The sequence below is a fragment of the Electrophorus electricus genome, chromosome 3 (assembly GCF_013358815.1).
Source record: "Electrophorus electricus isolate fEleEle1 chromosome 3, fEleEle1.pri, whole genome shotgun sequence".
NCBI classification, from domain to species: Eukaryota; Metazoa; Chordata; class Actinopteri; order Gymnotiformes; family Gymnotidae; genus Electrophorus; species Electrophorus electricus.
Window position 1 is genome coordinate 9,918,149 of NC_049537.1, and position 27,987 is coordinate 9,946,135.

The following is a 27,987-nucleotide window of genomic DNA, read 5'->3' on the forward strand; positions in this document are numbered from 1 at the left end:
GACAAGTTTACATTTTAATGAGTTGTTTTGGATGGGACTATACATTATTATTTGTTGATTGTATTTAAACTATGATGCACTGGATATAAAATATAGATTAGTTACATTATGTATAGTTATCACTGTCATTCCTATTAGAATTCAGAAAATAGCAATCACATGTGAAAACTTTCACAAAAAGGCTTTGAAAAAGCAATTAAGATGTAGCAACTGTAGACAAACCTCTTTCAAGGAAGACATGTATTTTTTTCAAGTGAGAAGAATGACAAATTCTACATGGTTCATGAGATCATGAGATATCCACTCCCTCATTTCACACATTTTATGCACTTGTGCACATTTATGCACATGTGAATACTTCTGGGGAAAATAGTTTCACAACATTCACAGAAACGTAGACAAGTAAGTTAATACGATGTACTGACAATGCTCTAACCCCAACAGATTCATATATGACCTTAACCTGTTTCGTCAGCAGAAGACTATATAAGACATCGAAAAGTGGAAAAAGGAAGATTGCATCTAATAGATTCAGTGGAATCTTTACAGAAAAAGCACTCATTCACAAACATGTTCACACACACACACACACACACACACACACTTTAACTGACAATGTACACTGTAACCATGAACTAAACCTAGATAACAAACTAAAGATTCAGTACAAACTTGGTTAAACAATGGGCTATAAAAACAATGCATTGCAGAAGATTAAACAGAAACAGGTGGATTCCACAAGGGTTATTAAAAAAATAAATAAATAGCATGATGCATGGCTATACACCATCTCCTGTCACAGTCTCCAGGATTGAGCTTTCCTGGTCTAAGAAGGTATCAAATATCCTCACGTAATAACGAAGAGCAGACATATTCAATCTTTTCCCAAGGTCCATAGTGCGCCATAGTTGAACTAATATCAGTCAAAGTTAAACTTCAGTTGATGTTCTCATATGATTATCTGTTTGAATCTGTAATATGAAGAAAAGAGTGATCTAAATGATCCAAATAGCTCCCAAACACAACAGATTGCACTCACTATAACCTTATGGAAAAAAGGTAACGTCTACAGCATACCTTTTATACCCTAGAGGTCAGTTTCCAAGTCCCAGATTAAGCTTTAAACCTACGCTAAAAAGAATACACTCTCGTGATTTACCATTGGCACTACAATTTAGTCTAAGACTAGGCTTGATCCCTGTCTGGGAAACTAGCCTTAATAAAACTGATGTGCTAAACACTGGGGAGCTCATAGTTAAGCCCTTACCTTTTTAAGTGGTTGGTCCCTCTTTTGGTTTTGTAGTTTTGGAAATGATTTGGGTTGGTCCTTATTTTTTTGGTGATTATTCTCCATTTTCTGGACACATGCTTTCCTCACACCAATGATAGATATCTCTGAGTGTTCTTCACACATGTAGCTGGAGCTGCTGAATCCACTCACACTTTCTCCTGAAGATTCTGAACTGTCCACTGGAACAAAACAAAACAAAAAATAAATAAAAATGCTGCTGAGCTAAAATATTCCTCTAATATATAGACATTAAAAACAAATTAGCTCTTAATGTATTATTAATATGGACAGAGAATATAGACACAGACTATAAAATAAAACACTTTGACTTAACAAGGGCCCACCCAGCAGAATTTGGATGCCCTTTTCCTGCTCTATGTCATACTCTTCTAGGACTCCAGAATTAGGTCTTCCATGACCAGGTGCTGAAACCCCTCTTCTACTGAGACCTATCAGGTCACTGACAGGTGACATGGAGCACCGTCCAGATGAGGAGGAAGAGGAAGGTGAGTGGCTACCAGATGATGTCCAGCTGGTTGAACCAGTAGAATTTGGTCTCTGGGCAGGAAATCTGACTTGAGAGTCAGACATCCCAGAGGAAACTGCAGGCTTGCACTCTGACATGGAATAAACCCAGATGCAATCAAATAGTTATTCCTCCCTAACACAGAAAAGAATTCTAATAAACACACAACCAGACTGAATTCTTGATTATCACAGTGTATAATTCAGTGTAGAAATTTGTTAATATATTATGATGACCTAGTTGATTCTTCAAAACTTTGCATAAATATCTAAATACTACATAGATATTTTGCAAGTGTATTTTTTTTACCTTGTCCAGTTAGAGCACAGTTAATGGCACGGTCACAGATGGCAGCTTCACTGGGCTTAATGTCCATAAAAGGCTTGTATCCAATTCCCATAAACACTCTCTCTTGCATGCGAACCTCTGTGGAAATCACCCAAGGAAACAGGGATTTAAAGTCTTTATACAGTGTGCCAAAAAAAAACAGTGCGGGAAAAGAGTTCACAAACAAGAAAAGTTTATGTTGGGCCTGGGAGATGGGCTATCCAGGAATATGTTTTTTTATAACTCCAGTTTGTACCATCTTGGGTGGGTTTATATCACCTTGCGTTTAGTTTAATGTCAACATCAGTATGAGTAATGCATAAGTATCCTACTAATATTCTACTAGTTAATGTAACATGTGGTGGCCCGAGTGCAGCAGGGCAAGGGGCAGGACGCACAGACTCCCCTGACGTGGACGAACATTTATTTACATAAACGACAGCGGCACTCACATGTATTACAAATGTTAAACATGTACATGAAATGATTGACATTTAAACAAACACAATGAACACGCATACACTATCACAATGTTGAAAAAACATTAACACGTTACACCAACAATGACCAACACAGTTCAACACGGGTTTAAGTACATACAAATAAACAAGGTGCAGGTGTGTGCAGGTGTGTGCAGGTGTGGCCACAAACAGATCCTCCCACTACACATGGCTGGCCCAACCACATGACTCGCAGGAGGCGAGCATTCCGTAACAGTTCATTTAACTTTATGTGTCTATCATACTGTGATAGGGATTTTTGAAGATCTTTGTAAATTTGTGATTTAAAGGCTTTATTTACATTTCAAATTCAGATATGACAGAATTTCTCACACTGTTTCAACCTATCACTGTTCTTATGGAAACTATTACTATTACTAATTACTATTTATGCTAATGAGACAAATGTTGAATGAAGGTTTAGATTTAAAAAGCACTGTTTGCTAACCCCTGTTGTGGATAGCCTGCTCCCACAGAATCCTCTCCAGGTCTTTGGTCCAGGATCCCTTCATCTCACGACTTGCTGCCTGGAGTGTGTACGTGTCCTGTAATTTCCTCCTCCGAAACCAAATTTCAAAGCACAGCCCACTATCACCACAGTTATGTGTCATCCCTATGTCTGATGTCTGGCAAAGAACAAGGAAGAAGAGAGAAGAGAAGAGAGAATGAATGTGTTTGTACTTGGCCAGATTAATGCATTTCACAAGCAGCACACTATTAGTATGGCAAAATCTATAGCAAACGAGCCTTTACAAGAACTCCTGCCCACCTACCAGAAGTGGTTAGATTTGTCAGTGGAAAATTTTGAAAGGTAAAGAGAGTGGTGCTCAAAAGTTAAACAAATTAAAACGATTCCTTCTATTTTTAGTCATTAGGTATCTAGACATTATTCCTGTTGTTACTGTGTTTCTATAGCACATCAGCACTCAGTTTGGCTGGTTTATTTCATATCCATAACTAGGCAATAGCAACAAGTAATGAAGCTATTGATTTATCTTCCAACAGCTATGTTGTATCAAGTTGTTTATAACAGTCTAAGATGTTTATAACAACTTCTTGTAGGTTGGTTGGAAAGGACTGAGGGAGGTTACAGGCTGCTATCAAGAACAGGCTGTTTACAAGAACAACTGTTTATCAGGCAGCTTCCTTCAATTAATTAGGAGAAGCGATTAGAAGATATAAGATCAGTCATGGAATAAGTTGCAATGTTGCAAAATTACACTCATTTTTCAATGTAGATGGTAATAAAGCTTTATAGCTTTATCATAGCTAAGCTACATTTTTTCATAGCTTAGCTAATTACATTTTTACAGTAGCTCTTTTACCCAGTAGACCTTTTACCCAGATCTGCTCATATCTGATACATCAGTGTTATGTGCTAGTGTGGCACATGCAGTTTAACCCTCCGAAATCTAAGGGCATTTTCTCTGTTTTGCATGTTTTCTTAAATTCACTTTAAAGGTTCTTACTTATAGCATGATGCCCATATATTTCACGTAAAGATGTTCACACCAATCTCAGCTCTCTTCCTAAAAAGGCACCATCTGCCATAGAGCACTGCCTAAAGAAATAATATGGCCATAAAGCTGAAAATATGAGGTCCTTTTCACTTTCTGCCAAATTGGATACAGGCAGAACTGGTACCGGTTAATGGATGCATTCCTACAATACATGACGGATGCCCAGATCCACCAATAGGATGCATCTGTTCCTGACTGGATACGGCATCTTATGCCTACAAGCATCGTTGAGAGTGGAACAAAAGAGTAAACAGACAAAGGGGACTGACAGAGAAGAGCTGTTTATGTGCATGTCTGTGATTTTACATGCATTTTGAGTATTCCTGGCAAGTTTTAGTGGTTATGTTAGCAGGTTACCATCTCATTTTAGATATGTCCTTGGTAATGATAGTATCATGAGTGTTACAAGTGTAACTGGCAAAGCTGTTGTTAATAGGTTACCACCTGTTGGCCCACAGCATTTTAAATATAGTCTTGTCCTTGAGATCAGGAGTTTTATGAATACTCAGGGGTGCCATCATGAAGTGACTGGGGGGGGCTGTTTATAGCCGCCCATATGCAATCACTGCCTCTCAGTGGCCCCCCTCAAAGACCTGACTCACACATACATAAGTACTGTCCATTTCAATCAATAATGTATATTCTTACAGTAGTTCCTGCAAAAGAAAATGCAAGCAGCTGTCAATGTATCACGCTCCGACCAGAATGTATCACGCTCCGACCCTGTCAACGGAGGTCCGGTTGGAGAGGGGAGGACATAATAGAATTCCAGAAATTCTGCTATGGCTTTTGGTTTTGGTGTGTCACCCTAAGATTTTCAGTGGCCCCATCTGGTCACCCGTATGACAAGACAGCCACTGACAAGACATTGCTATTAGATCTAGCCCTAGTTATTTCCTGTTCCTTACTGCTTTCCTGTTGGCACTCACATAGCCAGTGTGAACAGGCAAGAACAGGTGCACCTGCACATGTTATGTTAGGAGGGTGTTGTTTAGACACACTAGGTAGAAGGTGGGTGTCACCCATTGTGTGTTTGGATAGGGCAGACGTAAATGGTTAGGCAAGGTAGTCGTGATTTTGTTTTTTTCATTACTACCCCATACCACCCCATACACTGCTTATTTTTTGGATTGTGTACATTAAACAGCCAAAATAGCATTTTGGGTCTCACGCAGACAACATGTTCCATCTCCCTTTCACCTAGACCACCACCTCAGGGGAGAAGAGCAGTCTGTCTAGGTGTTTGTCCTGCATTCTGCCCTTTAAGGGAAAGATAAATGAAGTGTTTGCTTTCTGGATGGATGTCTAAGCAAGGAATCATTTTTTAAAATTAAGATGCTCTGCACTCACTTCTTTTAGGAAGGCTGTCACCTATTTTACGAATTTTACACATGTAGTAATTTACATTTGCAAGATAAAATGGTATACTCGTACAGTGTCTTTGCAGTAATTAATGTATATTTTTGTAATTATCTATAGTCATTAATAATGTAATAGATTAATTTTTGTTTTATAAATTAATCATGTATACGTTTACATTTTAGCAGGAAATATTTGGCACTTTAAATACTGACTGGCTACTAAATTTGGAAAGAAGCTAGCCACAGTGGGTGGTGAGCAACAAATATAATTTCAACCCTTGATCAACGAACCCTCAAACCTAAATTCCCTGAAGTTTGATGGTTTAAAAAAATATTATGTAGATCTCTGTATGTAGACAGATTACCTTGAAGGACTGTTTGTAGATGTATATGTCATTCCCACCTCTGATTTTTTAGTCTTGCTAAATAGGATAAGATCTTGAAAGAGGAAAATATGGCGGTAGCATTTCTTCTTCCTGAATGACACCAAGAACTCATCTTGGCAGATCAGTTGCCCTTGTTCCTTTAGGTTCACCTGTGTAGGTACAATGGACTCAATTTACAATGTAAATATATTTAGGATAAACTGCAAATAATGTTTCCAGGAGCAACTTATAATACTTTTAAAACACTGGACAAAATGTTTCATAACATGAGTGCAAAACAAGGCAAGCATAGAACATCTTACATTAACAAATTTGCACCATTAGTAAGCTTTTTCCTAGAGTATCAAAAAGTGTTGGACAATTGTCAGAATAACTGCTCAGACTTATGGGTCAATCATACTGCATACATTCCAGCCAGGGTTGTTTCAGAGAAATTGAAGTATGTGGGCTATTGAACCTACATACCATCATGGCATGGATATCACTTAAGCAGAAAATATAGGCTATGCACAACTTTCAAGAGTTCTCCCTCTTCCCGCCAAAGCCCTGTTAGCTTTGTTCGCAAACTGAAAAGCTAAGACTGTATTTGTACATTCTGTTATTTGACAAGACAAAGTAAAGCATATATTTTTATAGTTCAGTACTCCTGAAGATACCTAAAGTGGGTGCACAGCAATTTTTAATTTTTTTTTTTGTGCTGATTTTGGCAATGTTCAACTCGTCTAGATGTTACCAACTGCTAAAGATATAAGATTTACCACTCCCTCTCCCACCACTTACATCACATTCCTGGATGTCATCCATGGCAAGAAGGTTGTTGCCATGGCGAAGTTGGAATTGGATGACCTCTAGTGCGGCCTGTATCTCAGCTCGCTCATGACCTTCATGTGAGCCCAAGTCCCACTCCCCAAGCATGTCCTGCAGAAGCAGGCTGTATTTGCTGATTCGCTGTACAGGTCTCAGCAGATATGATGACAAGTCCATCTTATCCCCGAGTTGCTGCTGTTTCTGCTGCAAAACCACCAAAGCAGCACACCAACAAATTTTTCAGAATCGGTCTGGGGAACTAATACAATTTGAGATGTCCCTTCTGTATCAACAAAGACACTTGGCACTTTGTTGGCATATAACCTATGTAACCGGTCTCCACAGATACAATAGTTCAAGGGGCTATTTCATGATGATCAAAGACATCTTACAAGTCTGTGTGTGATGTTCCCTTTAGATGGCACTGGTCCTACCTTGAAAAACTCTTTTCCATAATGAATCAATAGGTTGTCGGAACAAGGTTTATTCTTGCTGTAGAGAGCATAGAGACCAAAACTCTCTTTCTGGATTTGAGAAACACAAAGATAAATGTAGAACACATGAAATGGAGAAAATGTTGCATAGGCATGGTGGTACAGTAAATCTTGTGAGTAAAATTCCCTGTGCTAACCTGGGTGAAACAGTTCTGGAAAATGAAATGAGTGGCGAGGACTCTGTATCATATGAATCACAGGTAAAAAAAAACAAACAACACAAACAAAAAAAAACAAACTTACGTGTCTTAGAAAACAACGTCCCACAAGAAATGGCTCTCTCAGGCAAAATTCTAGTTCTTTAAGAAGTGGTGTTGATGAAAGTCTCTCAGCTTTTCAAGGTTCCCAAAGATGTTTCCCCTCTGACCTCTCAGGTCTTGGGGTACATCAGGACGCTCCAATTCTGGGAAGTAGTGCTCCATGACATAGCACAGTGCCTTTACATATTCTCTTTCTGTGTGCAACAGCTCCTCCATGATGTGCTGCAGTTTACTGCAGGGGCAACACACAACCAAGAACATTTTCTGACCGCATTTCTTCACTGCATTAATTTCTAGCAAAATCTTGATTTTTAAAGAGCCAGATCAGTCTTTAGATAGCATTGCTAATGGTAGTCTACAGGACCAGATAGCTACAAAACTTTGATTTTAAAAAGCTTAAAAATAAAGAAATGACAGAGCAAAACCTTTTCTATTAATTTTCCAGCCAATATCTCGAAACTAAATTTGATTTCCTTTATGTGTTTATCCAGTGTCACAATGTATCGCATACAGTACACAGGTATTCATCTGCATGTGTCTGTTAGAGATGCCTACATGACATCAGCACAATAAATTTATCTTTCCTGAAAACAACTAGCTAGTGGGATACAAGTGTTCTTTCTGGTTGGGATGTTCTTACTGGTTGTAAGGTACAGTCCCTCCACTTACTCACAGTGCATTACTGTCGTTCTCCAGTGCTGTGAAACGGCTGCAGGATGAGCTTTCCTGCATCCTGTCTGGAATTACAGGGCCTAACCGGAAGGAGTCTGAGGCTGTGTCATCTGGGTGGACCGCACTGCTTCCCCCCTCTTCCTCCCAGCCTCCCATGGGGTTGGACACACCTGAGCAGAAGCCCTCTTGATGAGACACTTGAGGACTGTGGTCATCTAGAGAGACCCTGGGCCTGCTTCTGTTACCCATCTGGATCCATTCCAGTTGCACGTTGGAAGAGTCAGAGCAGAGGCTGTCTTGGTGAGATTCTATAGATTCCTGGTCATCTTGCAGCATGCTGGGTTTATCTGTAGAACGTTTTTGGCGCACAGATACAGGACAGCATGTTGATTGTAAATTAGAACTCACACAGGAACCCTCGCTATGTGAGTGACGTAAGGTTCCTTTCCATGGCAACTTGTCACCCCCTGTGGTTAGGTCAATGGTTCTGAGATCACTATCACTATGATGTTTGCAAGAAAACTTCCTTGTTTTTAGGGCGTTTTTTAATGCTGCATCATTATCTATGATTGCTATTAGCCTTGTGGGAGAGTCGTTGGATTCTGTCAGTTTATTTTGAAGAGTACAAGAAGGCCTTTTTTCACTGGATGATGTTATGAATGGTGTGTGTGTTTGGGTTTCCTCTGTCTGTGTTTGAGATGACAGGTCAGCTCTGAACTCTTTCTTACAGTTTTTCGCTATGTTTAAACCATCAACCACCATAGGTGCACATCCCCCTTTTCTGGATTTCCCTCCAGGCATATAATGGAGATGAAAACAGCTCACAGTTTCACTGTCACTCCCAGTGTTATTGTCTGTGCTCTGTGCCTGACTGGCAGCTCCTGCCTCCCAAGGCCCAGTCGCCATGTCTTCCCAGGAGGCAATGGTTTTGCAGGGTGAAGAAGCTTGCAAAGGGGCCTCCGAATTCCTCAACACCCCAGCATCCTTGAGTGGAGGCTTCTGGGATGTCTGGTTCTCATCAGACTCCAGCAGAATCTCCTCCAGCCTCTGCCTGACAAACTGGCACTGGGCCAAGGCCTCCTCCCACACTCGCAACTCTCCTGGATGGTGCATAGTCCTGACTTTAGTTCTCTCCTCCTCAAAATGCCAGGGTGAAAAAGCTCGAAGTTTCTCTTCAAAGATCTTCAGCTTGCTTACTTGGGCCTTCCCTGAACCCATCTCCATGTGTTCCAGATAGTGAATGCATTCTTTGGTCAGAGATAAAGCCTGGCAAAGAAAAACAAATATTTAATTTGCATCACAAATATACACTACAAAAGTTTGATGTATAAGGTGATGTCACTTGATCTTTACTTCAGCTACCTATAGTAGATCACTTGTGGAAATGTTTTTTGAGTAGAATGTAATCACAGTTTGTGACCTAACCTTCTCACAGAAATGATACAGACTGATAAATGACTCCAGGTCAGATTTATACTGCTCGGCCTGTAACTGGAATGCAGCCATATTGGTCTTGAACTTCATTGTGTTATGGTGAAAAATGTCGGTCTCAGGATAATTTGTTCCCTGGATCTTTTTCTCCACATCCTTGATCAGCATCAGTTGTTTCTCTTTTTTTTCCTGTGAACAAGAGATTTTGAAAAGATCTGTTGAAAAAAACTGTAAAACGCCAAAGCACATGCATCTTTGAAATGTCTTATATAATCTCAATTTAATTTCAACACAATTTACATTTTTTTCAAATGAATCCATTACACTTAAGACAAGAATTCAAAATCATTAAAAATCCCCATAATAACCATTGATACTGATACATGATACTGCTTTCAAGATAGCTTGAATGCGTGCTTTTGCGCTCATGTAGACAGTAAAATTCAGAACCTTATATTTTACCTTTGCCTGTGTGAGGACAGTGTGAAGATCTGCTAGTCTCTGCTCCAGTCTCTCCCTAGTTTCTTCCAACAATTTATGGTCTTTCAGCCATTGTTGTTCTTCCTCTTTACACCACATCCTGGTCTGCAAGTCAAATTTATTCTAACTGAGGTCACAGATTCATCGCTTGTTTGATTTACTTATGTGTTTGTCAAAGTTCAGCTAAGACGTTGTTAGTCACAATGTCAATCTGGCCCATATTCATTCTCTGAATGTGGTGTAAACTGTTTTCAGAGTGAATTATCTTCTTAAGATGATTTAAGGTGTATTTATCTTGCTGTTAACCTTGTTCTTAAGGCCAGTGTAAGGTAACCCAGGTAACTAACTAAATCATGTGGAATGATCTTGATTTATTTCCATTCTACTAAGTAATACGGTCTTACAGCATTGAGTTCCTCTTCTGTTTCTCTCAGTATGAGCACATGGTCAAGGCGCTGAAGTGACTGGTTAGACCTTATCACCAGTGTGTGGACTCCCTCCTCCACTTGGTTATACAAACAAGTCACAGCCTCCATGGAGTCTCTGAAGGAGGATAGACAGAGAGTCAGACAGAGACAAAGGAGGAAAGAGACAGAGAGAGATGCACAGAAACAGCCAGACAGAAGAGATGGCACATGTTCTCACTTATATAACAAACATCACAGCAACACAGGAGCTGACCTGTAATCTTCAGACTGGGCAAATCGAAACTCTTCCTTGCGCATTCTGGCTAACATAGCACCGCCTTCCCTTTGAAGAGTGACCATACGTCCGTCCTCCAGTACCTCTCTCATTAAACTCTTCTGCTCCTGGATACGGCTCTTTACATCCTGTAGCAGCAGGTTGGTTAGAGAAGCAAATCGTGGACAGTGTTCAGCAACATACACCCAGCAATTTAAGATACACAGTGACTCGGGCGTCCTTTTCTACCTGTGCCATGTCTGTTTCTTGCTGCTGTCCAGGTTCTTTATAGCTCTCTCCAGTAACAAGCTGCTCCCTGTAGGTCCAGCTCAAAGAGGGACAGTTTCTGGGGCAAAAATATAGAGCCACACAGATGGACAAATATTGAATACAAGCAGAAGGGGTGAGAGAAGTAATGACATAGTGACCCCTCTGGAGTACGGAGCAAAAAATTATCACTGCCTGATTATTTATGGACTGTAGTTTATGTAAGATTCAGCTACCTCATGGTTTATTTAGAAGTAAAGCCATTACACTGTGTGCATTACTGAGCCATTACTTTTATGCCATGGTTGTACTGATATTTTGTATTTCTTATATAATTTGAATTGCATCATGGATGTTTTTGCCTGAACCTTTTATTAATAAATGCCACCTGTATGTACAGTCGTGGCCAAACGTGTTGAGACTTTGCTCAACATTTTGCCCAAGAACAGTGCCATGAATACAGAATAGTATCAAAACATCCTCCAAGAGCAACCTCTTGCAACGATCCAGAAGAAATCTGGTGATGAACAATGCTTTTTCCAGCATGACGGAGCACCATATCACAAGGCAAAAGTGATAACTAAGTGGCTCAGTGAACAAAACATTTAAATTTGGGGTCCATGGCCAGGAAACTCCCCAGATCTCAATCCCATTGAGAACATGTGATCAATCCTCAAAAAGAGGGAGGACAAACAAAAACACAGAAACTGTGATCAACTTCAAGCATTGATCAGGCAAGGATGGGTTGCCATTGTCAAGATTTTGCCCAGAAGCTGATATCCAGCATGCCAAGGCGAACTGCAAAAGTCTTAAAAAAGAAGGATTAATACTGCTTAAACTGGATGTATTTGTCAATAAAAAGTTTAAAAAATGAATGAAATGCTTGTAATTGTACTTCACTATACCATATAAACATCTGACCAAAGGATCTAAAAAAAGACTGAGGCATTAAACTTTGTTAAAACCAAAATTTGTGTCAGTCTCAAAACCTTTTGTACATCCATGCTATTATTGTTCCAGTGGAGGTACAAATGTAATTTAGCATTTAGCCTAGCATCTGGCTCAGTAACAAAACCAACGGCTACACCATAGTTTAGAATTTAGTTAAAGTACCTCTCAAAAGCTGGAAGAGATAAGGAAAATAGCAATCATGTATTACAGGGATTTCACTGAAAGTCATGTATGAGTTGTCCTCTCTCTCTCAGCAGTGCTTAAATGGGAGGAATTTGATTCAAAAGCCAAAAAACATTCCTGCATGCCTGAAGCAGTGCCTTTCTTAACTATGGTAGGAAAGAGAATACATCAACTTCAGTGACTACCAATGTGTTTTGAAAAGAGGCTGCACAGTGATTTAGTTCCTTACTTGCTGGAATTGTAGCCAGTCTGTGTGATTATAAGGAAAAGTTCCTCCGAGTTCAGAGGAAAGCTGATGTCCTTCAATAGTCTTATGAAGCGCTTTAAGTGATGTAATAATATCCACCTGAAACAGTGGGGCAGAAAAATAAGACTTGAGTTTACCTATGTGTGCGTGTGTATGTGTGTTGGTGTGTGTGTGTGTGTGTGTGTGTGTGTGTGTGTGTGTGTGTCTGTGTATGTGTGTGTGTCATTGGTCATTTAGCAGGTGGAATATTGAAGGGTTTAATACATTTTATATTTAGATTTACATTAATACATCCAGAAAACCATTGCTACCTGTAATCCTGGTTTTCTCTCTGGTCGAGGACTTTGGTCTTTATCTACCAACAGTAAGATACTGTGTACAGCATGAAGGGTCTGCTCCTACAACACAAAGGTCAGTGTGTGTATGTAAACAGTCTGAAGACTGTCTAGCTTTTTTCGCCTTTTGCTGATGCCCAGCACTTTTCTTCTGTATGTTTTGATATTGTGATAATTTAATCATGAGTTGCATGAACCTGTGGACATATGGGACTCACCTGCACCATAAGCAGTGCCTTGTAGAGAACTGAGGGAGGCGGGGACTTCCTGCTGTCAATCACAATTGTCAATCCAAGGTCTCTCACCGCTCTCCTACAGTGGGGTACACACATTCTGCAGTAACACTGGAGGACTGTAATGGCTGTTAATATACTAAAAAGTAGAAGTCGCAGGAGCTAATAGTGCACAGTCAGGTTGATAGTTTACAAATGGAGGATATTCAGCACAGTTGCTGTACTCTCTATACTCTCTTAACCGGAGACCAAGCTGAGGATCATTTGCATTTTTAATTTCACATTGTATTGTTTGCACTCGTGTAGCGTGTTGTCTGTTGCACTTGTTTTGTGTTGCACCATGGTCCTGGAGGAACATTGTTTCGTTTTGCTGTGTACTTGTATATAGCTGAAATGACAATAAAGCCCTTTTGAACTTTGAACTTTTGAACTTGTTACAGATTCATATTTTTGGAGCCATTCATGCAGAGTTCCAGATAATTCCAGATAATAAAGGTTTAAAAGCCTGTTGACATCTGAGCATGTGCACCTACAGACACATGCACAGTTGGCTTTAAAAGCCGCCACATCAGAGATTGCGTTAAGCAGTACTTTCATCATCATCTTTACATTTCATAAGTGTGTATTCATAAGCCAAATTAATGAGTAGATATAAGAGACAAGGTTATATATATTCAGGCAAGGTTAGCACTGCCTCTGAGATTGAAATTTGTTGTATCAAGTGTATCTATTAGATTTACTAAAATGTTGAAGTGCTCAAAATACTGCTCCAAGAAATTCTCAGAGTCACCAAACTGCAGACTGATAGAAACTGATAGCTTTGACCTTTTTTTGACTGCCATTGCTAGTAAATCATTTGAATCCCAAAACCTTCATATTGACATCATATTGATGTGATACAAAATATCCACTGAATTATTCAAATGATTATAACTGATTTTTGATTTTAAAAAAGTGATTATGGTAAAATATTCCACAGAGCTAATGCAAACAAAAGGCCACTAAAACTTGTGACTTAACATCTTCATGACAATTTCAATTTAAAAGGCATGCCATACAGCCAGTGTTCACTATTAATACATAAAACACAGAGGGAGGACATAAACTGTCAAGTCTATCAAACATGCTAGCAAGAAAACATAATGCCTTACTAGCCAGGCAGATCTGAGTTGGTAGAACTTGGACACATTAACTAACCACATACTTTGCAGCTGTCCTCATACTGCCTTCTAGTGGACAGAAAATAACATCACTGGTAGATGCAACAACTAACAATGTATTACACAAAACTTTTAAAATCACCTCAGAGTGTCTCTCTGTATTGATTAACTAAAACAATCACACTGAAAACTATATCTATGTGATCACATCTGCTGCACTGTGAGTGTTACCTCACTTTTAGAAGTGTATTACACTAAGATGATAGGTTCTGGGAAGCTGAAATGTACTGAGAAAACACTGGCAGAGTGGCGTACCGGGGAACGGAGTGTAGGTAGAGGAGCAGTCTGCACAGCTCCAGAGGGCAGAGTGTGGGGCGAGCCCAGCCTGTGTGCCCCCCATGGACCTCAAGCACGGCTCGGCCAACTCTGTCGCGACTGCCTGGTGGAGACACAGGGGAGATGGGATTGCATAGGATTAATACTGCATATTGTTGATTTGAGGCAAGGTGGAAGGGGTGAAGTTGAAGGTAGAGTATTGTTTTGCTTATGTCTCTTCAATCAGGTTCTAGACATATACAAAAGGATAACTCATTATTCATCACTTACACACAGACACACAGGCATACACCCATATACAGTCATGGTTGCATTTTGAGACTGAGTCACCTTGGGAAAGAAGACACTACAAGTCCCGTACAAAGCACCGCATCATTTCTCTTTTTATCTTTGCTTAGAAACTATATTAAATAAAATTACCTCTGCATCAGCACCTTAAATTCCTCTGTTGAAATGATGCTTAAAAAACAAAGTGATCTTTGAAAGGTGTTTGTTGCTACTACAGTATACTGCTATTGACAATGGATGTTGATAACCATGTATAGAATTTATACTTTTAGTGAAAAATTACACCACATAATAAATGTACATGTCCTGAATAGTTCACCTGGCAGATAGATAATGCCCAGTTGGAGAAGGCTCTTGATGGAGGGGACCAGTGAGAGGGGAGTAAGATGATTTGCATATCCAGGAGAGAGGCTTTGGGACTGTGCTGCTGAGGGCAGCTCAGCAAGGGAGCTCTGGAGCTTCAGCCCATTCGCAAGTGGAGGGGACTTAAGTTCACCTGTACCAGGACTAGATGTATCTTCAAAAAGAAAGAACACATTAACTGATTTTTCTGCACAACACTCAGTTCTCAAGCACTAAGCCAGTGTGCCTTATGCCCTAAATTAAATCACATGTGATTGTTAACCCAGTAAACCCTATGAACTATTCTAAAACTTTTCACAAATGTTTCAAATAGTAATATTGTCAGACTGATGTCATGACTACTCAGCTACACTAGGTGGAGCAGTTGGACTCTGATTAACACTGCAATAACAGTGTTTTTTGTGCTCCAGTTAAAAAAAGACATCAAAGACCCTTCTCCTGCAGAGGAATGGGGGGAGTGTGTTATTTCCGTCCCTTTATGCTAGCATTTGTTACTCCATAAATGCCCTCATTTTGCTAAAGTGGTAGCTGAGACAGTAGTAGAGTGAAAGAACTCCTTACTGGAACGCTGTCCATGCTCCTAACCTTTGACCCATGACCTCTACAATATTGTACACTCTTATTAGATGACCTTTTCAACTTGTCAGTTCAGCACATTCCTCACTCTGTGGAGGAGATGGGTCAAGGTCATCTCTAAATGAGCCCATTTGTAAGGGATTGGTTTTGGCACGAGCTTGTAAAACGACATGAGGACCTAATAACCGGATACCAACCAGACATATGTGTTTCCACATAGCTTCAGGCTAGACTATACAATAGATTTGTTTTCTCTTCAAACAATCACACATGCAATCATACTCAACCTTATGAGCAATGTAGGCCTTAAAAACACAACTACATATTAGGCAGAGAGCTGTCTGAGATCACATTCCATCTGAAAACAAAGGTGAGATGTAGCTTGAAAATGTAGAACTTAAATGGAAATCTATCATGGAAACAATAGTCCATCATTGTGAGCATTTTGTAGGCAGGCACATAAGAGCCAACGATGAGTCTGCTTCAGAATACAAATTCTCATGGGCCAAGAAATCATCACGCTTCGTACCATTTTTAGCTGCTTTCTTTCTGTCCAGTATTGGGGACGCCAGGCCAAAGGCAGTGCATTTGTTGCTCTGCATGGCATGGATTGCTGGCACCATGGGGATGATCTCAGGGTAGACATCACTTAGACTCCTGCTGGTCAGCTTCTCCACCTGCACACACTCTCTGGCTGTGTCAGACACTGAGGACACGGAGCGTCCTTTAGACTTGCTTTTGCCTGAAGTTTTCAGTACGTGCACAGAGCTTTCACCACATTGCTTGTTGTCATATAAAGGCCATTGGCCCATAGGACTGTTTTGGTCTTGAAGCAGTTTCGGATTGTTCTGGGGGTGGTGAAAAAGAGAAGGCCTCTGTCCAGTAGGCTGTGTAAAATCATATTGTAGAGATGTAGGTCCATATTGAAAACTATTCATTTGTTGCCTTCCTATACCTTGGCATTTGGAAGCACTGGCCTCCTGTCTGTGACTGCTATGGTCAGGCAAAGCCCTCAGTCCCATTTTAGGTAAGTGTTGGGTTTTGGCATGCTTCTGGCCACTGCTCCGCATTTGGCAGGGTTCCTGTCTTGGGACTTCACTCAGGTAGAGGTGCCTGCTGTCAGAAAATGCCTTACATTCCAGTATAGTCTTAGGAAGAATATCTGGAAATTGTGCAAGAAGCAAGGGCTGTGTTACATTCTGATCAAAATGTTTTGTGGTCATATTTGATTGAACTAGATTTTGATCTTGGTGAGTGAAATTCTTGCAAGATTGCACCGGTCGGGTGGAACTCCTGCCTGCCGAGCAGTTCAAAGACTCGACCCCATGGTTAGCTCCTTGTTCCTCACAGCTTGGTTCTACTTCCCCTATTCCTGGCCATGCTTCATCCAAGGGTTCCATCAGACTTGCTTTCTCAAAACTCACAGGGTTTCTTAAAGCTGCTAAATAAGATTGCCGATGCCTGCATTTGGACTCTGAACCCTTCTGGAAATCTCCTGGAAACTGTTTGCTTCTTGAACATGGAATGCAAAGCTTATCCATTGCTCCTTTTGATGACTGGCCACAAGGGACACTGTTTCTTTTTGGTGGAGACGGAGCAGGCCTGAAATTTACTGGGACTGTAGGTATTATGGCTTTGTTGAGACCCAATACCTCTTTGTCCTTGGCAAAATCCAAGAGGTCCACATATTCCCCTTCAAGCTCTCGATTATGCCTGCTGTCCCAGGTATTAGGGGAGACCCTGCCAACAGGTTTGCCCACGGAATGGCTCACAGGTTTGCCCTGATCCACCTTAACAAGTCTGCTGCCACTTTCCACCAGCCGAACTGAAACTGCAACCCCATCTTTAGCTGGAAGAATCATGGTTTCTATTTCAAGTGGAGCCTGGTTTGCAGTAAACTGTGACTCAGGCTCTTCTTCAGGAGGTTGATTGTCTTGCATTATTACTGAGCATGACGTCATTGCTGCGGAATGGATCTTAACCTTTGGCCTATCCAGAAACTCTGGGTTGACCACTTCAGTCCAGGGCACTTTCACAATCCCCTGATCAGATGTAAGCACGCACCGCTGTAGTCGGTAACCATGACGTCCCTCGTTCACCTCCTTTAGCCAGGTCTCAGTAAAAATACAAGGGTAGGAGGTCTCTGGGATGGGAGCCTCTTCTACTGTGGGGCCTTCTTGCGCCCTAAAACCCACCAGGTTCTCCTGGGCCAGTAGGTCCTCTTGCACAAGGAGGCTCTTAAGGACTATGCGGGCCGACTGTTCTCCAAAAGGCTCCACCTGCAAGTAGAAGTCCCCAGGACGTAACAACAGTGGGTTAATGGGGGCTAGCTGGATCACCACGCGGTCTCTCAAACAGAGTGGCCAGCCTTCACACAGGAACAACACATCCGAGTACTCAGCCTGGAGACAAGCACAAAGGGGTAAGAGAAACCATTAGAAGAAATGGTGTTGAACTTTCACTGCAAATGACAATTAAACTTTATTTATTTGTTTGCATTTAAATTTTATGTCACTATTGTTCTTAAATGATTTCACTGTAGTTGTAAAAATGTCTGCGAGGCTAGTCAGATTTGCTTCATTGTTCTACAGATCATTGGCATGCACAAAACCATTCTTGAATCTCCTTCAGATGAGCTCTCTTGGAAGGCTCCTACTTCTTTTGAAGATTAATCAAAATGATCTTGTGCCGAGTGGACAAGGCAAAGTAGCGCGCTTGGATCTGTGCCAAAGAAATCCACAAGGGCAAGAAAAAAAAATAGCCTGGATATTTCCAATAACCTTAAGTTGAACCCAGTCTTTACTTTAATGATTAGATATTTTTAAATAAACATATATGCTGATCATAAGGAATTTTCAAGCATGTGGAGTGTTTTATTTTGACCGTAATTTGTAGGCTTACAGCTTTGTGTGAACTAGAGATGACTAGCCTTCAGCGTTGTTATTGTAATATCAACGAGTTGTAATTTGTTGTTTATGGTGTCAGTGAATCGTACTGTTTTGTTCATGGTATCAGTGAGTTGTACTCACACATGCAGCTTGTTGAACACTCTCTAGGATGTGTTTGGCTGGAATGAGGTAGTCCAGCAAGCACTGCAGTGCATCACCATGGTAACGCTCCTCGATGGTGCGAAAGAGCTGGCTCAGGACGGTTGGAGCAGTGGCCTCAAATGGGGGGAAAAGTGATGACAATGTGCTCTGAATAGACCAGTCCAGAGAGGAGGGATTCTAAGAGAGGAAGAGACAGGAAGAAGGGAAGGAGAGGGAGGAATTTCAATATAGCAGTCTAGGCTCCAATGTATAGGGAATGCACATATGAAGAAAGTACAAGCTGCTGTTTGAGAAGAACAATTGCAGTGTCTGGAGAAACGTGCCTGGATTTTTACAAATTAAAAAATAATAATTTGCACCCCATACAAACACCTGGCAAAGTACTTAGAAATTCAGAGTTTGGTTGTTTTGGCTTCATCTGACAAGATGTGCTGAGGTGGAGTTTATTCCTGTTTGAACAAAGACTGTTACCCTGGAATGTTGTGTTTTTTTTCCAGATACAGCTCATTTGAGATGGGTAACCGTACACAGGAAAGAGAGCTGATTATAAAAGAGATCAAAGAAAACACACAATCTGCGTCACGTGGCTGCACATGTTCCGCTACTTGTGCAATTTGTGTGCGGGAATTAAATGTGGCAGGTGAACGCTGAAAATATTTAATGTGAATCTCCTTGGGAGCCACTGCACTTTAATGCTTTTATGAAGATTCAGAAGACATCAAGACCAAAATAATAATGTCTTGTGAAAGCAATAATGTCAGATCCTCTGTGACCACACCTGCTGTAATGCGGGTCGTAACCACACCCTCTACAGCTCCACCTTGCTCCAGTTTCCCAGAATAATGAGGACATCTGTTTCCCATTATCATAATTACCATGGACTATAAAAACCACACTCGTGTTGACAGTCTTTATGAAGTCTTGATGTTACCTTTACGTGTGCCGTTATGAGTGTTGTCCCTATTTCATGGTTCTGCTGTTTTTCACTGATTATGTTTCCTGTATTGGGTCTTTGGACATAGTTTGCTTTATTCGCTTCGCTGTTTGAACACTTGCACCCTCATCTTGTCTCATTACTACAAATAACCACTGTCCATTCCACATATGTGTTTACATATCACAGCATATCCAAGTTCAAAGTAGCAGCCACTGCTGCATCATGAGCCTACAACACACATGACTTGATTCAGATGTAGGTGACACTGAAGTTTTGAGTTATGGACTTAAACCAAATGCTGAGCATGTCGTAATACCATTCTGGCACCTCCACATTTGACTTTTAAACCTATGAGAACTACAAGCACAGTCCATCCCACACTACAATGAGATATGACTCATATGACCACTATCCCTAGATAAAATACCAGACAGCAAGCTCTTTATCTGTCTGGGATATAGCCACAAACAGAGGGAAAGCACACTCTTGAGACAGTGACACTACTTCTGTTATTTGGGCTCTGTAGTCCTGGAAGCACAGTGAATGTGAAATGAAGCAATGACTTAATCTCTATAAAGTGTTTTCTGTCAGCATTCATTTGAGAATATGCACGTCTACATCAGATTAAATGTATACAGATATAGTTATTTTTATAGATAGTCTGTCCATTTTAGGAGACCAAAAGTAATTGGATAATTGGCTGCTCAAGTGCTTCTTGGCCAGTTATGAGTAATTAGGATATACACCAGACAGCTAAGAGCTAACTCAATCATCTTTATTAATGATGTGACTGCTGATGGTAGTAATAGGATAAGAAGCATCCATGAGGCATCTTAACTGCTCAGGTCCAAACAAATGCTGTAAAAGTCAGTGGATGGTGCTATACCTTGTAACAGGAAAATGACACCAAAATGACTTTTAAAGGTCATGCTGGAGTCTTTAAGGCCGACTCTCTGAACACAGAACTGAGGATAAAAAGTCTCCAAAACAAGCAGAAACTGAATGTGTAACATATGCAGTGTTGTCTGGTTTGTATCAAAGGACATAATGGGTTAAAGTCCCCACTTTAGATGAAAAGAGTGTCTGTGGCAAATACCAGTATTATATTTACAGAATTTTAGTTCCCGAACCCTCCAAACCTCTATATTTCTTGACATAAGTGTGAAAACAGAATCCAAACTACTCATGGCTGCCATAACCTATCATTTTTCAGAACTGTAAACAGAGAGATGATAAAGAGCTTGAAGTGCTACAAAAGCCCTATCCCCATCCAGGACTTCAGGGTGGTATTCGTTGTATTAGTCATGCAGAAACACAGACAGGGGGTTCCACAGGTCCATGCCTTCACCTCAGAAGAATGCTTGCACTGGCATTCTTCCTAAGTCAGTCTATGGCCTTAATGAGTTTATTTGATAGAGAGACGCTGAGCTGCGTCAGTGTGGAGACTGCAGAGTGGACTCCAATGGCTCTGCTGAGAATATTAATCTACCACAGCTGTAGCCCTTGATGAAGGGCGGATATGTTTGTGTTCGCATCAAGACCTGGGATTCTGCATTAAGAGCTTCACCTCAACAATATGTTTCTAAACATGTCCTTATAATTAAATAGTCACTGCATATACTTTTAAGCTTAGAGACAGAAGTATTTTTACTTAGCACTTATAGCCTGATGAAGAATATAAATGCCAAATAATATATTCACAATATGATCAATAATAAATACAAAACTGTGGTTAGATAGTGGAAAAAAATACTACCTTAGTTTACAAAAAGACTAAGTGATTTCAGCTGAATAGGCAGGGTTTCCATCATTTCAATAGTTAACCTATTTTCCTGGCATGTACTTCTTGTTCAGGGTGGTCCTTTCACTGCTATGCAACCTCCCGCATCTTCTGGCTGACACTCTCACTCTCTCTCTCTTTCTCTCTCTCTCTCTCTCTCTCTCTCTCTCTCTCTCTCTCTCTCTCTCTCTCTCTCATTCAGTAAACACCATCTATCTCTCTCTTTCTCTCCCTATCTCAGCAAACATTCACTATTCTGTGTAGTTGTTCCACTCTCTCTCTCTCTCTCTCTCTCTCTCTCTCTCCCCTTCTCTCACACTCGGTAAACACCATCTATCTCTCTCTTTCTCTCCCTATCTCAGCAAACATTCACTATTCTGTGTAGTTGTTTCTCTCTCTCTCTCTCTCTCTCTCTCTCTCTCTCTCTCTCTCTCTCTCTCTCTCTCTCTCTCTCTCGCTTTCTCTCCCTAGCTGTGGCTCTGCTCGCCCCCTCTTGTCTCCTGTTGCACGTCCACACCCCGCTGTTTCGACCGTTCCAAGGGACAAGCACGGTTCAGCAGCATCTGGAGTGAGGAATGAGCATGTCTGGCACTCCTTCTCCTCCTCTGCTATTTGCATTCCGGAGACTGTGACTGCTTTGGAGACATTTTGCATGCGCAGCTTCTGAGTCTTATGCCTAACACCTGAACTTTAAAGTTCTCAGGAAACCCTTGGCTGGACTCTTCAGAGAGTATATAAAGTTGGACAGTGGACAGTGGTAGTGTCACCAAAAACAGCTGGCATCTTTACAAGGGTTCGGGTAGACGAGTCTTCACAGCTTTAATGATCAGTGTTGGAGATGGAGATGTAGACGTTAGGGATTCTCTATAATTACACATTACTGACTGCATTTATGTTTGACTGTGGTTTAAGCCTATGCTTCTGTCATGGTTTAACAAATAAATACAGTGCTCTGATAATTGATTATGTGTCTAAATGCATTATGATCTCACACCCAAGACACTTCATCGACCAACTTTTAAGGTATCATGAATTTAAACAATAGCTTGTGCTTTGACTTGTGCACTTGGCGTGGGACAAAAGAGGAGCAGCCAAAACCTCCAAACCTTCTTCTGAACTTTACAAAGCACCTCAGTGTTATATGAGGAAAAGAAAAAACAAATGGCAAGTAATCCGTGGGCTCAGTGTCCCTTCTGGCCGCCCCTAATACAACATGTGTTCATTTTTTGTACTGGACAAGTCTTGCACTTTCAGCTGTCAACAGCCCCTCTCTGGATCTGTCTGTTCTCAGCAGGTCTCTCCGTCTTCTCCCCCTTTCATCCTGTCCCTGCTCCCTTGCTTCAAACAGGACAGTGTTGTCTTTGTCTCAGTGCCACTCTTGTGAAATTCCTCACAGAGGGAGTTTTGGCATAATGCTCTCCATTCACACTACTGCAGTCCCATTCAAAATCTTTCAAAATCTGCAGCCCAAAATGACTGTGTGCCCAAACTGCATCAGAGAGGAATCTGGACCCATTTGCCTGCTTCCCAGTCTATGATTAGCTGCCTTCCCATCTCATGTGAGCTGTCAGACTTTACTTTAATCCACTGCCTCCCTACTTCTTTTAAATCCGCCAACACCTCTGACATGCAGCACTCAGCCACCTGGCAGCTTGTCCTATCAGTGCCTAATAATGATGTTCAAAGTTAATGTGCCTTGTGCATTAGCAACAACATTTGGAGGACTTTTCAGAAGGCTGTTTCTAAAGCCTAACATGACTGGTCTTGGTTCAGCTGGGCTAACCAGCCACATAAACTATGGATTATATGTCCTAGACTTTACTGTCTTCCTCCCAATGTATGCCTGCTAAAGGAGGAAACGCTCATTGACTCCCAACTGAGATCCAAGAATCCCAAAAATGGAGTCATTCTATTTTGTTTTGGGGTGAAGTAGTGTATTGTCAAAAAATGCTCTTTTTTAGTAAATGTAAGCTTTCAGTATAGAGGAACTCCAACATAGTTCAGAACAGAGAGGCATGCTTAGAGTCCTTTATCAACCTGTGAGTTCAAAACTTTCTATCTCAGATAGAAAGTTAAAGGCCTATGTTTGACATTTTCATCGGGTATTTACATCAGAGAAGGAAGCAGTGTCAACAATCATATTTACAACTGACATTTCCCAAAGAGAGATTTGGAATGATCAACCAAAACTTCCACTCAGCACTTGAACAGATTCCGACTGAGTGGCAGGGATGATATTGGAGATGGTAGGATGAATGTGCTTCACCACCGATTTAACATGCAAATAGTAATCCTCATACCTGGCGCTACCTTTCTGCAGCCTGCATTCTGTATCTAACAAAAGGACAGCTGGTGCAATGTCCAGTTTCTTCCAGTATATGCTTTTCGTGACAGCCAAACTCCTAAAACTGATCAAAATCCATGACTGCCAGAGTACCAAGTATGAGTGCTGAGACAACTGAACATCACACTGAACGGGCATACTGCTCCTAGAGAGCAGAGCACTTAGCAGTCTGGTCTCCGAGTGGATCTACAGGACCTTCTCATGCTCAAAACACCCAGACATTATTTGGAGAGTTCCCCCTGCATTATACAGAGCAAAACAGCAAGTCTTGACTAGGCCAGAAATATGCATTAGTAAACAAGTTAACGTGTGAATTTAAAAGCTGCCTAAAACATGGGTAGGTCAGCTGAGGTTTGGGGTGTTTCAGCCAATAGAACAGGTTTCCTCTCACTCTTTTTCTCAACATGCCCACCCCACCCACCCCTGACCTTTTTTCTAGTGTTTCTTAGTGCTTCTTGGTTGACACTTGCCTAACACATACATTGCACTGACTTAATTAGCACAACAAAACAAACAATGCTAACCTCTCCCGTCGCAGGCCAAAATCCATCGGTTTTATCAGGTAAATCTGTCCTAGCTCTCCCAATAGTGAAGGAATGGGGAAATGTGTGTGTGTGTGTGTGTGTGTGTGTGTGTGTGTGTGTGTGTGTGTGTGTGTGTGTGTGTGTGTGTGTGTGTTTTGAGGTGTTTTCTTGTTTTATAGGGTTGGTTTTTTTACTTTTCACCATGTTCAGCAGATATGCCAGCAGTGTGGGTAACTGCATCTAAGTCTGGCTTACATATCTCCCCGTCATCATTACAACAAATGTTTACCCTTGTGAATGTTTTACTGCCAGAGGCATTTTAAAGGGCATTTCGATCATCCTGATTTAAATAGAAACCTTACTCGTAATTACAGGATATCTAGCAAGGTGTGTATGCGTATGTGTGTGTGTGTGTGTGTGTGTGTGTGTGTGTGTGTGTGTGTGTGTGTGTGTAGGAGTGTGGCTGTGTTGAGTCATGGTCTCATGTATACTTACCTGATCATTTTTAGAGGTTTCTAGGAAAGTCGTGCAGGACACACTGCTTCAGTTGTGTGTTGTTTGTGTATGTGTGCTGAGAACTTGGCTAGATTCTGTTTTTTTTCCCCATTGACCATTCCTGCCAGGCAGACAAGCCAACTACTGCCGGCAAAAACAAGTGTGCTGAGCCTTGCCCCTCAACAGCTGAGAGAAGGATGCACAACACCAGCCTTGGGAAGTCATAAGCCATAAACACTCAGATCAAATATCTGGCTGTTAGATTTGCGTTTAATGGTATCCCATGCAGCAGAGTCCAGCAGCGCACTACAGCAGCATGATGCTGTTCTTCTAAAGTCCTCTATCATGTGGTATCATACTGTCTTTTCCATCAGCTAAGTCAGAGGTGTGTAGTAGTTAAGGAGAAAAAGAAGTCTCTTAAGGCAAAATACATTGTGTGTGTTGCGTTGAAAGTCGGATTGGACACACTGTCTGATTCTGATATTTGCAAATCACAGTTGGTGCAGAATTAACCTGTAAGACATGACAACCGATTTTGAACTAGCTCCCAGCATTAAACCGAGACTGCATGCCTAGTGAGGCAGTGAAGTTTCAATGAATAGCTGTGTGTTTTTATATTAGACCTGCAACACTGCTAAACAGAATAGTGGAGCTGAAGGGTTATGACACACATTCTCTATGAGTGTGAGGTGTAAACAAGTGAACACATCTGGGGATAATAAACAACTGCCTCTCGCATTCTCACACCCACATCATAAGCAAGAGATGGCGTCATCCTGAACCCTGACTAGGGTGGCTCACTGCCGCGACATGGATGTCAGTTCCACTTAGGATGTGTCATTTCTTTGCCTGGAGGACAGCAGTAATTAGCTTCAATTAATGTATAAACAGATAAGGAATAAAAGAGGTTGAAACTGTCTGGGAAGAGAAAGACCAAAAATTGAGTGCCTGGTGAATATATAGACAAACTAAAAAAGTTTTTTAAAAATAAGTATACTGTCAACACCGTTTTTCTGCAGTATCAATAATTACATGATTAAGCACTGAAAATAATTGGGTTGCGATTGTTGTGGGGATATGCTTCTCTGGCTATCCTACTTGACACCATATTGCCACAATAAAGCATTTATCCCCTTTGTTTTCTCTCTCTTCCTGTCTCTCACTTTCTCTCTCACACACATACACACACACCTAATCTGCTCTATAGTATATGTTTGTACAGTATTGACCTCCTAGAGGGTCAGCCTAACTCCTGACAGGATAGATCATACTGAATACTTAAGGAATGTTGAGAAGTTCTGATCATTCTTTTTTCATTTAACAATCACTTGGATAAAAGCTGTTCATCTATGTGCCGTGAGGAATCTCTTTTACATCTCATCTTATTGCTTCAGGAAAACACCTCAATAGTCACCTCTACTAGATGTATGTATGTATGTATGTATGTATGTATGTATGTATGTATGTATGTATATATGTGTGTGTGTATGTGTGTATGTGTGTGTGTGTGTGTGTGTGTGTGTGTGTGTGTATGCGTGTATGTGTGTATGCGTGTGTGTGTGTGTATGTGTGTATGTATGTATATATGTGTGTGTGTATGTGTGTATGCGTGTATGTGTGTGTGTGTATGTATGTGTGTATGCGTGTGTGTGTGTGTGTGTGTGTGTGTATGTGTGTGTGTGTGTGTGTGTGTGTGTGTGTGTGTGTGTATGTGTGTGTGTGTGTGTGTGTGTATGTATGTGTGTATGAGGCTATATTGTAGTTAAATCTGTAAATCGTACACTGTAAGATGCAAAGATTTAAAAACAGCCATGAATCATGAACTTAGCTTTGTAATCACTGCGATACTGTAATAACTGTAATTTACTCTATAATAGGCCCTTTCCTTACTCATACCTGTACTGCCCTTTAGAAATTTGGAGTACCATATGATGTGAGTGGAGTTTGTGTCTATTTGTGGGAACTGTTCTCTTGATTATAAATGAAGCCAGTCACTCTGGCATTGCTAATAAGTGTTAATAAAAGTCCCCCAAACGGACAGGACTTAACTGAGAGAACACAAAGACACCCACATACACATGCTCACACATACACACACACGCTCTCTCTCTCTCTCTCTCTCTCTCTCTCTCTCGCTCTCTATCTCTCTCTCTCTCTCTCTCTCTCTCTCTCACTCTCACTCACTCTCTCTCTCTCTCGCTCTCTCTCACTCTCTCTCTCTCTCGCTCTCTCTCACTCTCACTCACTCTCTCTCTCTCTCTCGCTCTCTCTCTCTCTCTCTCTCACTCACTCTTTAAGTATCTATGTGATCTACTTTAATTGCACTCTAATCAAAGGGGTCCGTTGTTGCTCCCACTAAAAGAAATGCAAGTCTTTCTCCTCTTGCTCAAAAACAAAGAAAAAAAGGGAAAAATTAGTAAATACATGAGATAAAATCAGAGCTCAGTTTATAGGAAAGGTTATTTTGAACTCAACTTTTCCCTCTTTGGCATTTGATTTCTAGAAGACATGATTCTTACCTATTTCTCTCTTTTTTTATCATTATTATACACGATTGAACTTTATCGTGAGTGGTTATTTTGCCTGGCATTAAACCTAAGAAAAGATAGCAATGGCTAAAATGAACTCAGCAAATGCACAAAACGAACTCATCAAAAGTGAGGCGACAGGTTGCCTTTGTGAGAAATTGACTGCTGCCAACCCAGGTCAAACGAAATATTCCTGCAAACTAACTACGCTTCATGCACACATTAACACCACCCTAATTCTTATTCTAAAGCATTCACCCCTCATCACTCTAGAATCCCCTAGTGAACAGCCAGTCAGGCAGTCAGTTAGCCACTAGGTCAGCAGCACGGGAAAACAAACTTGTAACACAAAATATTAACATAACAGCAGCTCCAACTGTCATACCATTTTGCTGATAGTATCCACGCTATCCTGTCATCTTCTAAACTGTTAATCCGTTTGTTTGTTTTTAAAGCAGTTCAGTTGGGAAGATGGACCGGCGTCGCTCCCATGGTCTTTACATGCAGAGGGACTGCCATGTCTGGTTTACCGTCCGGTGTGGGCAGGGTGCTGTGTTTTGGCTGAAGTAGTGAGGCACCATTCTACAGTAAGTGCTCAAAGGTCTGCACCAGAGTAGCTGAAGCAGAGGGCTGAAAGGTGTCAGGCAGCCTGTT

At 41.0% G+C, this 27,987-nt stretch overlaps 1 protein-coding gene across 1 annotated transcript; it reads right to left on the minus strand.

Moving 5' to 3' along the window:
* Positions 1–27,987, minus strand: quo (quattro). Its single transcript, XM_035524452.1, is given in 26 exon segments — positions 1–971; positions 1,268–1,470; positions 1,636–1,908; positions 2,127–2,243; positions 3,093–3,270; positions 5,891–5,928; positions 5,931–6,060; positions 6,692–6,922; positions 7,153–7,242; positions 7,456–7,514; positions 7,517–7,704; positions 8,146–9,410; positions 9,570–9,764; positions 10,038–10,160; positions 10,460–10,598; positions 10,737–10,892; positions 10,995–11,043; positions 11,046–11,082; positions 12,367–12,483; positions 12,696–12,782; positions 12,938–13,031; positions 14,428–14,551; positions 15,056–15,253; positions 16,205–18,077; positions 18,705–18,902; positions 27,719–27,987. Coding segments are annotated over 26 exon segments (6,207 nt in total). The 5' UTR covers positions 27,722–27,987; the 3' UTR covers positions 1–929.